We start from the raw sequence: 13,814 nt of genomic DNA, 5'->3' as shown, positions 1-13,814 counted from the left end.
GCCCCAACCCTCGGCATCCCTGACCACAGACGCCTCAGATCTGGGCTGGGGAGCACACTGTGGCACCCAGAGAACTCAGGGCTTGTGGACACCTCAAGAGATCAACCTCCATATCAACATACGAGAGTTGAGAGCGGTCCGCCTTGCTTGTCAAGCGTTTGTCCATCTCCTTCAAGGTCGTTGTGTCGCGGTGTTCACCGACAACACGACAACCATGTTTTACATCAACAAGCAGGGCGGCACCAGATCCTCTCCCCTGTGTCTCGAGGCAATGTGCCTCTGGGAGTTTTGCATAGCCCATTCGGTTCACCTTTCCGCCTCCTATCTCCTGGGAGTGCGGAACACTCTGGCGGATCGGCTAAGCAGATCCTTCTGTTCGCACGAGTGGTCCCTCCATCCGGATGTCGCCCTCTCACTCTTCCAGAGGTGGAGTCGTCCCCGGATGGACCTCTTCGCGTCCAGGGAGAACAGGAAGTGTCGAGCATTCTGCTCCTTCCAGGGTCGGTAACCAGGGTCTCTAGCAGATGCATTCCTGATCCCATGGACAGCCCACCTGTGTTACGCATTCCCTCCCGTTCTGCTGATACACAGGGTTCTCCTCAAGGTGCACAGAGACAGAGCCCGGGTGATTCTCATAGCTCCAGCATGGGGCAGACAGCATTGGTACCCCATGTTGCTGGACCTCTCAGTAGCCAACTCAGTTACCCTGCCCCTACATTGGGACCTGATCACCCAGGACCACGGCAGGCTATGTCACCCGGATCTTCCGTCTCTACACCTTACGGCGTGGCTCCTGCGTGGTTGACAGGCTCCGAGCTGCGCTGTTCTACCCCGGTTCGGGAGATTCTCATGGGCAGTAGAAAGCCTTCCACCAGTGCGACTTACTCAGCTAAGTGGAAGCGTTTCTCCTGCTGGTGTTCAGAGAAAGCTCTTCGCCCTATGGAGACTCCCGTCACCACTATTTTAGACTACATCTGGGCCCTCAAGATCCAGGGTCTAGCGTGTCGTCCCTCTGGGTCCACCTAGCGGCCATCTCCGCATTTCACCCGGGAATGGACGGTTGTTCTATCTTCTCCCACCCTATGGTGGCGAGATTCCTGAAGGGACTGGAGCGGCTCTATCCACAAATCCGCCCTCCAGCCCCTTCATGGGACCTCAACCTGGTCCTAACTCGGCTCATGGGCCCTCCATTCGAGCCATTAGCTATTTGCTCCCTGCTCTACCTCTCGTGGAAGACCGCCTTCCTAGTGGCCATTACCTCAGCTAGACGAGTGTCCGAGCTGAGGGCCCTCACAGTGGACCCGCCGTATACCATCTTCCATAAAGACAAGGTACAGCTGAGGCCTCACTCTGCCTTTCTTCCCAAGGTGGTCTCAGCTTTCCATGTTAATCAGGAGATTTTCCTCCCAGTCTTTTTCCCAAAGCCCCATTCGCCCTGCAGAGAGCAACAGCTCCACTCGCTAGATGTACGTCGGGCGCTAGCATTTTATGTGGACAGGACCAAACCCTTCCGCAAGTCCTCCCAGTTATTTGTGGCGGTAGCGGACCGGGTTAAGGGACTGCCGATTTCCTCCCAGAGGCTATCTTCCTGGGTTACCTCCTGCATCAGAACCTGCTACGACCTGGCCCACGTTCCAGCGGGCCGTGTGACTGCTCACTCCACCAGAACACAAGCATCATCGCTGGCTTTCCTGGCCCGCGTACCGATCCAAGAGATTTGTAGGGCGGCGACCTGGTCATCGGTCCACACATTCACTTCCCATTACGCCCTGGTTCAGCAGTCCAGAGATGATGCGGCCTTTGGCTCTGCAGCACTCCAGGCCGCGACCTCTCACTCCGACCCCACCGCCTAGGTAAGGCTTGGGAATCACCTACCTGGAATGGATACGAGCAATCACTCGAAGAAGAAAAGACGGTTACTCACCTTTGTAACTGTTGTTCTTCGAGATGTGTTGCTCATATCCATTCCACACCCGCCCTCCTTCCCCACTGTCGGAGTAGCCGGCAAGAAGGAACTGAGGAGCGGGTGGGCTGGCAGGGGTATATATCTGGTGCCATACTGGCGCCACTCTAGGGGGCGACCTGCTGGCCCACTGGAGTTGCTAGGGTAAAAAGTTTCCGGCAGACGTGCACGCGCAGCGCGTACACCTACCTGGAATGGATATGAGCAACACATCTCGAAGAACAACAGTTACAAAGGTGAGTAACCGTCTTATTTGTGAATTTCCAGGAAGAGATCTGCAAATGAGGTCCCACCAAAGCTTACAATAAAGCTCCTGGTTTTATTGTGACAACTCTACATGAGCTATGTAGTCAAATAAGGCTGCAGGTCTTCTCTATCCCCTTTTTTGGAATGACAACATTCAAAATGGCAATGTCTACCAGTTTAGAGAAGAATGACCATAAAACCCTTGCAACCTTGCTTTTGAACCTTGTATCCAAATATCTGTGTTTAAAATTTCTGGGTGAATTTCTTTAATTCATCTGTGTTTCTCACATAGATCTATATGAAGTGGATCCTCATGAAGCATTGTATATAGTAATTATCAATATATTTATCATTCAGATATAAAATGATTGGCATATGATGACATTTTTCTTTAAAAAGGGGAAATATGAAAAATATTATTAACAAAAGGATGGACAATAGCATATAAAGTGTTTGAAGAACAACCAAATGGTGACTGACTTAAATAATCTTCTAATACATTTAACAGAAAAGTCAGAGCATAACTGCCCCTGAACATGCTCCTTGTTAATTTTACCTTGTGACCTAGTGACATTGTGCAAAAGGATCTTGCAATCCAGATCATGTGAAAAGCTCTCGGGAAGCATGTGCCCTTTGATTTTATTTCTGACCAAAATATTTCTTCTCTACAGTCACAGAGATGTTCACACTTTCTCCACTTTTATCCATAGCCTACATTATAGTCTTGTTGATACCGTGCTTTACTGAAATCATAAAAACTGTCCTGCTCCTCTATGGTCCAGTATAACAGAAAGGTCCAAATCTGGTATAAGAGTAAGTTTACTGTCTGTCTTTCAAATGGTAAGCAAAATACGGTTCAATATTTTAGGTTAGGCCAGAGGTTGGCAACCTTTCAAAAGTGGTGTGCCGAGTCTTCATTTATTCACTCTAATTCAAGGTTTCACGTACTGGTAATACATTTTAACGTCTTTAGAAGCTCTCTTTCTATAAATCTATAATATATAATTAAACTATTGTTGTAGGTAAAGAAAATAAGGTTTTTAAAATGTTTAAGAAGCTTCATTTAAAATTAAATTAAAATGCAGAGACCCCCAGAATGGTGGCCAGGACCAGGGCAGTGTGAGTGCAATTGAAAATCAGCTCACGTGCCACCTTTGGCACACGTGCCATAGGTTGCCTATCCTGGTATTAGGGTTTCACTCTCCTGTAGGTGCTCTGCTGCTGAGCTCAAATTCTATAGGCACAAACACAACATACAAGGGATCAGAAAGAGACATTGGGTTTTCAAAGGAACCGTTCATCCAACAAGGCCACTCACATACTCTCCCCAAATAAGCCACATTTTGAGTCTGACAGATCAGACTTGAACACTGCATGTTGTGTTTGATGGATGTGAGCTTGCATTCACAGGGTTCAGGAAGCAGAAGAGGGATAAAAAGTGTCTTGTCACTAAGTGCCCGCAATGCAGAAAGCCATTCACAGAGTCTGTGAAGAATAAAGCAGCCAAGAGCAGCCCGCATTCTGGAACTTAATGACATGATAAACACCCAACATACTACAGAATTACAGTATATCTGGTAAACTGATGGGCAGTAGCTAATGGACAAGAGGTTTGGGCCATAGTTTCAAATAAGCCTCAACACTCTTACACATTTACCCATCTGTGCATGGAAAGCCTCCATTTGTATATACAAACCAGGTAATTAGGAAGGCCATTTCCTCAGCAGCTACATGCAAATGCCACCACCACCACCTCGTTGGGGTTTTTTGTATTTTGTTTGCTTTCATGACTGCAGATTTTAAACACACAAAATGCGTGAGTGTGATTTCAGAGAAATGTGACCAATAAGAGAGTCATCTCAGTGTTCAGATGGGTAGCTGTTACATTTTTAGGCTGTTTTTACAAGAATGTTTAGTGATGATCTCTTACACACCCTCAGAACACGGGTAAGGCAGTAGAACAGTAGAAATCTCCAATACGAGGGTGAATGTATCTGAAGTATTCAAAATAGATTTAATTTCTTTTAATGAAAATTTGTTGGTTTCAAATTTCCCAGCTTTTCACTAGAAGTAACAGCATCATTTAAAAAACAAAACATGTTGCAAAAGAGCATCACAACAGGGGGGATCAATGTTTTTGTCTTTAGATGGTTTTAAAACAATGTAGTAATATGTTTTCTCAATCATATTTTGTTTAGACATATACAGTATGACATAAGATTGCTGGACATTTCCCATACAAATGAAATTATTAGAGATGGTTTAAACTAAAAAAATTAGGAAGCTCTTTTCAGTTGACATAAGCAACTACAAGTCTTGATACTTACAGAAACGTGTACAAACTGTTTATAATTTTGAACACAACCTACCTTAACCTTCTCAGAGCCTCTTGCCTTCTAGTGCTCTCAAGACTTGCTTTTCCTACCTTTTTTGCCTACTTCTCCTCTTCATGACTCACTCCAATGGCTGACCTTACGAACCTAGGCATCACTGTAGACACTACAGTGAAAATCTCAGCTCAGTGTGCAGCAGCCATAAAAAAAAATCAAACAAAATGTTAGAATCTATGAGATACTGAATAACACGGACATATCATAGTGCCGTAATATAAACCAATACTATGCCCTCACCAGGAATATGGAACCCTCTATCTCAAAAAGAATATAGTAGGAGAGGGACAGTTCACAGATGGATGATGAAAATGAATAGGAGCACGGAAAAGGCGAGAGCCAGAAATTATTGGGACTGTTGACCTATGGCAGGAGATCACTAAGATGAATAATGAATAGTATAAAGAAGGTAGATTAGGCACTACTGTTCACCCACCTCATAACACAAAAACAAGGAGACAGTCAATGAAATTGAAAGGTAGCCAATTTAGAAGTGATAAAAGGAAATCATATTGCTACACAAGTAGTCTGTGAAACTCATTGCCACATGATACCCATGAGGCCAAGTGTTTCCTGGAATTCAAAGAAAGATTCGATATTTAAATGGATAACAAGAATATCCAGCGTTGTTGTAGTATATTAAAAATAAATAAGATCTTTCAAGCTTCAGGCATAAGCCAACCTCTAACTATTGGGGGTTAAGAGGAGAATTGACCTGGGTCTGTCTGTCCCATACCTGCAGGGTTTCTTCCTCTGAAACGTTTTGTATTGGTATAGACAGGCTATTAGATGAGCTGGACCATTGGTCTGATCCAGCATGGCAATTCCTATGTCTTCTTTTGCAGCTATCTGGGAAGCCTGCACTTCCCTCTTCCTTCCCTTCTTCCCTCACAACTCGTCAAAAAAAGCCACTCTCGCCAATCCACCCTCTACCCTAACACACAACCATGCTGAAAATCTGGTTGGTGGCCCAGCATCGCCTCTGCTGAATTCAAAGTAGAGAACTCTGATGTTAGAGGCTTTGGGAACACTTGTGGGGGCTTGTAGAGGGATATGGGAAGATGCTTCTCAAAAATTGTGAACAGGAATGGGGAGAAATTGAAAAAACGAAAAGAGGGAAAATAAAAACACATTAATGTACTAATGAGAAACCTCTCTAAAAAAAGCCCACATATAATCATACTTGGAAGCATGTGGTGTGATAAAGAGTACTACTAAAAATATTAAAGGGGGAATTAGTCTTAAGAAAAGAAAACGTTGATGGAATGTTTCACAACTTCCCCCTATAACACCTCCCAGTACTTTTTTTATTAGTACCATTTCAGAATTTTATTTTCTTTGGGCGGCATTTGTAGGACACCACTGAATGCAAAACCCCAGATCAAGTCCTACCTTCCTGCTGCTCTTGTCCCTGTAAAATGAAATGGTAACTAATGCAGCTTGCCATGTCTGTATTTTGATACTATAAATGGAATCCAGCTGAATCTATGTTCCAAGTTTTAAACATGAGTGTTAGGTTTTCTCTGTTCAACTTTGTCTTAAGTTTCTACAAGACCATGCTGTAGTTACAGTATATCAGTTGTCCAGCTTTCTCCGTCTTTGGTTATTAGCCCCGTAGGTATAACTTTGTAATCAAAAAGAGGTCAAATGTATCAAAATAAAAGTTGGCCAGAATTTATCTGGCATAAATCCTCCCTCCAAGATTTGATTATGAAGTGTTACTTGTGGAAAAAAAAACACCCCACTGAGTAATATCCAAAATCTAAGAAATTACTTTAAAAGACTAAAAACATAAATAACATAGCTCTGACTGCAAAGGGTAGAATAAACACTGGATGTGTATACTACTCACTGTCATGTTGTATCCAGTGGTTTAAATTCCCCAAAACAATGGATTATTATAATCAGATATAACTCTAACAGCAAAATCTGCTGACACAGGAGGAAGTATTCACTGCAAAAAAATCTCGGTTTTTGAATTCCAGCTCAGGAGTGGGACTCCCATTGGACTGGGAATAATGAACACTAAACATTAAAAAGCTCCATCTTTGTTTGCACGACATGGAATTGTTCCATGGAGTCAAAGAAACCTCACATCACTGAACTAAATATGTGCACTCCTCGATCGTTATCTGATCCTGGTAGAATTCTGTTGGTGCTGCTTGCAACTGGTTCACAGATGTTTCTGAGGAGTCAATGACTTTTCCATAGAAAGGGGACAAGGTGATTACCCAATTGAAAAAGGAAAAGATCCTGGTTTTATTTTTATCAAGCTAGCAGCGGAACTTTATAAGCTAATTTGACTTGGAACAAATGCTGCCTCTCCCCACCCCCATGTGGATGAAAGGCACTTGCATTGAGGATTCATACCCCAGGGATGCTGCTGACCCTTGTTCTAACTATGCAAGACCCATTCCACAAACAGGGAATCCAGCTGCCAAGGCTTTGACAGTCATGGAGAGGGGGCCTCCTCACTCTGCAGCCTGAAGAGGATTCATTCCTTCTCCTCCCTCAATTTTAGCTGAGCATCTTTATATAATGCCTAGGTAAATGGCCAGTAGGTAAAATCCTGACCCTGGCTAATTCAATGCCAAAACTTTCACTGTCTTCAGTGGAGCCAGGATTTTCAGTATTGCCATTTCTTGTGATATTTGATGTTTTTCTTAAGGCCTAGCCACTCTACTTAGGAGAATATCAGTTTAATTTTTTTTAAGTTGTAGTAAGTTTTTAGTGCTATGGTTGTGGTGAAAAGCTGGAAAATAAGAAGCCTTAAGGTTAAAAAAACAGAAGAAAAATAAAAAGCCTATATTTTTTAAACTCTCATGATTTTTAAGCCAATCTCATTATTTTGGAATGTCTGACACATGATTTTTGAACAACCTCAGGTTGGCAATACTTTAATTCACACAAAAAAACAACTTCAGCACTAGTATCAGTGACCATGGATTTCTAACCATGGATTTCCAACCAGTGTTAGCCTTCTAATCCCTTGCTTGTCCATTCAATTATTTGTAACCACTACCTGTTGCATCTTCTTTTAAATTAGACTGTAAGTTCTTTGGGAGAGAGACTGTCTCTTACTCTGTGTTTCTACAGCACTCAGAACAATGGGCTTCTGCATATTACCATACTATAAATAAATAATAACAACATAGTCCAACTGATAGAATATATGCAGGCTCTAGTATTGAATTTCTTATGGTAACAATATATTGCCTAAATTGGGCTGATTATACTATATTGGGTTTTTCCAGACCCAGCAATCTGCTTGTTTTGACAAACTGATGAACAAGAAGTTGTATTTTTGCGATATTTAAATGGAAAAAAAGATCCACTAATCCTTGCTCCTCTTTGTTTCGAGCATTTAGTTGTAAATCTTTCATTCCACATTTTGAAAGTAAAATTTTACTTTCTATTTATTCAAGCATTCATACTATCTACCTGATAAGAATTACACTTATCCAATCAGAGAACAGAAACTAATCATATGACTCATTTGATCAATTAAAATTAAGCAAGACAGGTTAACATACATACCTTAGATTTAACAAATTAATGACAGGTTTTGCTGAATACTTTCAAATGAATAAATTTGAGAAAAAAATCACAAGAGGTGAAATTATACATTATGAAGTATTAATTTGACTACTGTACTTACATCAGTTGTGAGAGGTGGAAATTAAAGTACTGTATTAACATGTAATCCATTTTATTTTATCCATAGTTATTTTGTTCCATCACATCAGCCATATTATGCCATCTGTCATACTATGCATACTCAGTGCACAACTCAATGTGCATTCTCTTGAACACAAAATAACCCAACACAGCAATAAAACAAAACCTTTGCCCTACTAACGACATTTACAGGAGCCACAAATTGGCAATCAGTTAAAGCTGTTAAAAGAAAATGGAAATGCTTTGTTAACTGGCAGTTTAATTCCTTGTTTTTAATTGTTTCAGGCTGGTGGTTTGATGCCTGCGGTCCTTCCAATCTGAATGGAATGTTCTATACTGCTGGACAAAATCATGGAAAACTAAATGGGATAAAGTGGCACTACTTCAAAGGTCCCAGCTATTCCTTACGTTCAACAACTATGATGATTCGGCCCTTAGACTTTTAAATGCACTCAGCAGTGGACACAAAAACAAAACACAATATCACTCTTATCTGAAGAACTTCTTGTGTAACCTTCAGAATTAAAAGGCTGGGGGCTTAATGAAAGCAACAAGTAGGAGCTACACAAAGTTACTCCACTATTCCTTCATAGCCTGCAAAAACTCTACACAAATCAGCCCATATGCTGATGACATTGGGATGGCTTGGCTTATGAGAAGTGGCTATAACGATTTTTCCAGTGGAGGAGAACAAGTGAACTTTGTGTTCCTGTTATCATGACTGAATCTAGTGTCTGTCGGCAGATGTCTTTTCCTGTGTGTAAAAGATGCAAAAATATACTGGATAATATTGAAGAACAGAAGCAAATCTACCATAATCTATTGAGAAGAATAGTTTTCAGCAGAGAAATGGCATCACATCTATGCAAAAGTATTACAGACAAGCTTTTATTAATGTACATCTGAAACTATCCAATATGACCACTCCAATCATTGTCTTTCTTAAGTGAACTGAAGTTAGACGGATGGAATTCTCTTAAACCCAGAATCAGATATTGTATGCTAGAGTTATTTTTCATTCAGCCCTTTTCAAATGTAAAACATGTTCCTGATAAACATACTGAGTCACAGTGCATGAAGAATGATAAGGATAATATGCAGAAAATTGTCAATTGCTCAGCACTGTTAGGGCAAAGTAAGTGTAGGTAATCCAGATAATTGGCATAATCCTTGAGCTAGGATTTATAGTGTGATAACAAAAGTAACCATGTTTTTTTTCCCCTGCAGCTTTTGCCTGCATTAAGGACAGTCTGAATGTCACATTGAAAAATTGGAGGAAAGTTTAAAGAATGTGAAATATTTCATGAAGAAATATGTTATTTTGCATATACGATTTCCTTACAAAGTACACAGGAAAGCAGAGTGTTAGGGTGTATAAAAATGGCATAAACATGTAGTTTACCTGGATGGATTCATTTTAAAATATCTTTGCATGTGCACACGTTAGCATTAATTATTTTAAATTGTTATTAGATCTTCATTTCTTCACTATATTATTTCACCTATTTTGTGAATAACTGAAGCAAGCCAGCTTTGCACTCTGCTTCAGCTATTACTATAAAAAGTATTCATCACAACATTATAGAAAATAAAGGAATAATTATAATTATGAATTGTAAATAGCATGTTTATATCTCTACAGTAAGAATAATGGCCATTTAATTTGTACATGCTGCTTTGACCTATTCAATGCACATGAATGCAAAACTACAACAGGATATAATATTAAACTAACTCTAGAAAGGTGCTACACGTTACTTTCCATAAAAATGTGTGATATTAAGTAATTTCTGTCATACTAAAAATGTGGCTTGGGTGCAGGGTGAGCTGCACATTCCAAATATTGGACTATTTAAGACGCCTATAAGAAAAAAGAAAGTTTGTAGCAAAGAAGTTAGGTTGCATCCCACCTTAAAGCTTATACTTTCCATTTAAAAACCTCTGTTGACATAATCTGATGGGGAAATCAATTTTGGAAATTAGTTTCTACTTTCAATTCCTGCTTTGAGAAAAATTAAGAGGCTGATCCTACTCCAATTGAAATCAAATGTAAAATGTCCATTGATTGAAATGGGAACAAGATCAGACCCATTAAACGTATGTGGCTGGGGTTGTTTGTTTTTGTTTTATTTTAAAAAAAAGCTGTTGTTGAAATCAGACAAAATAACAATCTAGTGGTTGTGGGGTTTTGTTTTGTTTTTTATAGATTTTTTTAAGGCAACATGAAAGAACAAGGAGCACCACAGGATTCTTTTATAATTTTGATAGCTCAAAGTTTTCCAAGTAGGGAGGGCTTTGTTTTTATGCATCTGTGTGATTTTTTTTTTTTTAAACAATCCTGCCCAAGGAGTTAATTTTTTGTGTTCTGTGGGTTAAATTACCCAACAATTTTTTGCTCAGCAGTTCTTCCTAGTGCTGCTTTGCCTGTTTCCAGCAATCTTCGCAATGTGTACAGTCGTCGTTTGGATGCAAAAACTGTGGTCTGCCTTCCTCTGTGTTCTCACAATTTTTCTTTTTTTCCAGGTCTCTGAGTTAGGAATGCCATTTTGTAGATACTGTTGCAAAAGACAAAACATTAAAAAAAAAACCAAAAGCATGATATATACTGTTTATTTATCTGGGTTTGAAAAAAATGGGGACATGAGTTCCTGTCCTTTATAATAAAACAATTTAAAATATTTGCTGACTCTGTCCTTTGCTTTGTTTTGAGCATGCATTTTTGTGGCAGAATGATATGTCGTCTAACATAGTGACATCTCTCTTTCTCAATAATGTTCAAATGTTCAGACTTCTTATGCAGGAACCCTCACTAGTATTTTGTGGACAAATGAATATCTTCTTACCTTTAAAATATGTATCTGGGTTTTATTTTACTCATTTTTCTTGGTTAAAATAATCAGGTTATATTCCACATTCTTAGTCTGACAAATACAACTTGCTTTCAAATTTATTTTAATCTCTCACATTCCACTGGCTAATATACAAATTAAAGTGCACTGGTTGTTTTTCTTGCCCTTCTGATTGTTTGTTCTTTAATCACCCATTGGTTCATGGTGTCTGGCAGCGGCAAATTTCAACTGATTGTTGTTCTCTCCCCTTGAAATTCCTCTTGTTCCATTTGTATGCCTCTCAACAATTGAGGGACCAGTTTCAACTTCTCTTTGTAGTCCATTTATACTCATTTTCTCAGGAACTTCATCTTAATTAGACTTGTTCATTGTACACATTCAGATCAACCTAGCTTTCTAAAGCAATATAAAACCCAGAGTGTAATAAATCCATAAGACCACATTTTACCCTTCAAACTAAAAATGCTGCAGTATGCAACTGAAGAGGCACAATGAATGGAAAAGGCTTTTATTTGGCTTTGATTTATATCAAAAGAACAACTGCCCTGAAAATGAGTAAGAAGACTGCTTTTTAAAAACTTATCAGTGATAATAGCAACATCACTTCTAGTCTCGATTTTATCTTTTTTAGTATTGGGGGTAGCCGTGTTAGTCTGTAGCTACAAAAACAACAAGAAGTCCAGTGGCACCTTAAAGACTAACTGATTTATTTGGGCATAAGATTTCGTGGGTAAAAAACCTCACTTCTTCAGATGCATAGAGTGAAAATTACAAATGCAGGCATTATTATACTGACACATGAAGAGAAGGGAGTTACCTCACAAATGGAGAACCAGTGTTGACAGGGCCAATTCAATCAGGGTGGATGTAGTCCAGTCCCAATAATAGATGAGGAGTTGTCAATTCCAGGAGAGGCAAAGCTGCTTTTGTAGTGAGCCAGCCACTCTCAGTCTCTATTCAAGCCCAAATTAATGTTGTTAAATTTGCAAATGAATTTTAGTCCTGCTGTTTCTCTTTGAAGTCTGTTTCTGAAGTTTTTTGGCCAAGTACGGCTACTGTCGGAGAAAAACTCAGTTCTTGTTTTTTGTTTGGGTGCAGCAAAGTCAAATACTTTATTCTGTTTAGCAGCTACAACAGGGAGAGAGTGCACTAGGACATAGGGTCTCCCCTTCCTAGACAGGTCTCTCAATAGGTAAACAATTACAACAAGCATTTATACTTTTGTTACAGACAATAATAAGCAACAGCTGCATTTTGTTTATACATAGGTCATCCTGTTATCTTGTTTTTCTCACTTCTGAGAGACACCAGTCTATCTACACATTATCTACACAAGTCAAAACAGCTTCTCACACAGTTCTTTTCTGCTCACCTCACACAATCCTTGCTTCTTCAAATCTCGCGTTATTACGGTTACAGCTGGCCTAACTCTGGCTAACAGAGACTGTCATGCATTAAGTTCCCCTACAAATCCCTGTCTGTTCTTTCTGTTCTTCCACACTCCCCCCTTTTGTACTTCTCGTACAACAAATATTTTCAAACCACTATTTGCGTTAAGCCATGGATTTCAGCTTCTACATCAGATGTTTCAACCTTAGGGGTTTTGATTGGATGTAATGACAATGCATAATTAGCATGGACATGAAAGGTATTACTTTTAGTACATCCTTTACTACAACGACAACAACATCATAATCCTAAACTAACTAATAGCAATATAAGCAATAACATTTCCATAGCAATAATATGATGGGGTTGTTGTATAGTTTTATACTTAATACATAAAATAGACACTCTATAAGCTGTATGAAAGGCATACTTTTCAACTTGATATATATTTTGAAACATGAATTTGCCCTTTTACTTCAGAGATTCTTTGAACCTCTGGTAACAATGAAAGCAAATCTTGAAACCATTCAGGTACTAAACTAGTCCAATTAAAGGGTATCTGGAACCTAAGGCTACTTGCAAAATTCTATCTTCAGGCCAGTAAACAATATGATTGCCTGCAGTGGTAATGAGATTAAAATGTATATCTTGCACTGTAGTGGTTTTAACATACACACAGCTATCAATAGCTTTAAAAAGTAGGTGTCCTGTCAGGATAGTTCCTTGTCCTCTACCCTCCCAGCAAATGTTATCATGAACAGTGACAACTTCCCCTGGCTTCAGTTTATAGATACACTGAAGCTGTAGGGGTTCTAACAGCCAAAATGTCCATTGACTCCCTATTCCTATCCAAAATGTCAGGTGTTATTCTAGGGGCACTGACTATAAATCAGTTAGGTATACCAGGTGGTCTAATTTCCCAGATGTCTCGGTGAATGATCCAGTCCCACATGCATCCTCCCCATGGACCCATCAGGATTCTGTATGTGGGAGCCCACATCCCCCTAACCAGTCCATATGCTTGGAAGGAGCACTGTGAATGTCCACACTTCCACCCAGAACGTCTCCGGTATGTCTCCATGACCACAGATCAGATGGTACTCCTGATGTGTCTGTAAGGGCAGTGGGCCAAGCCTGGTGCTCAAGATCATTCTGAATGGCCATCAGCTGGTCATTCAGGAAATCCTGAATTTCTAAACATACTAGATCCCACTGCAATGCCTTCCCAGCCTCAGTGATATTCAATACCATCTCTGTCAGTAACTTCTAGTTCTTTCATAGAACTAAGGGTGGAAATGA

General features: G+C 40.0%; 1 protein-coding gene across 1 annotated transcript in view; it reads left to right on the top strand.

Moving 5' to 3' along the window:
• ANGPT1 (angiopoietin 1) overlaps positions 1-10,905 on the top strand; it is a 224,628-nt gene extending 213,723 nt beyond the window's left edge. Inside the window, exon 9 of the mRNA XM_030553702.1 lies at positions 8,563-10,905. Coding sequence (XP_030409562.1) covers positions 8,563-8,723 — 161 coding nt within the window. The 3' untranslated portion in view covers positions 8,724-10,905. The remainder of the gene's footprint in view (positions 1-8,562) is intronic.
• Positions 10,906-13,814: the final 2,909 nt, after the last annotated feature.

The sequence above is a fragment of the Gopherus evgoodei genome, chromosome 2, assembly GCF_007399415.2.
Source record: "Gopherus evgoodei ecotype Sinaloan lineage chromosome 2, rGopEvg1_v1.p, whole genome shotgun sequence".
NCBI lineage: Eukaryota > Metazoa > Chordata > Testudines > Testudinidae > Gopherus > Gopherus evgoodei.
Note: the sequence above shows the minus strand (reverse complement) of the source record. Positions and strands in the feature narration are given on the sequence as shown.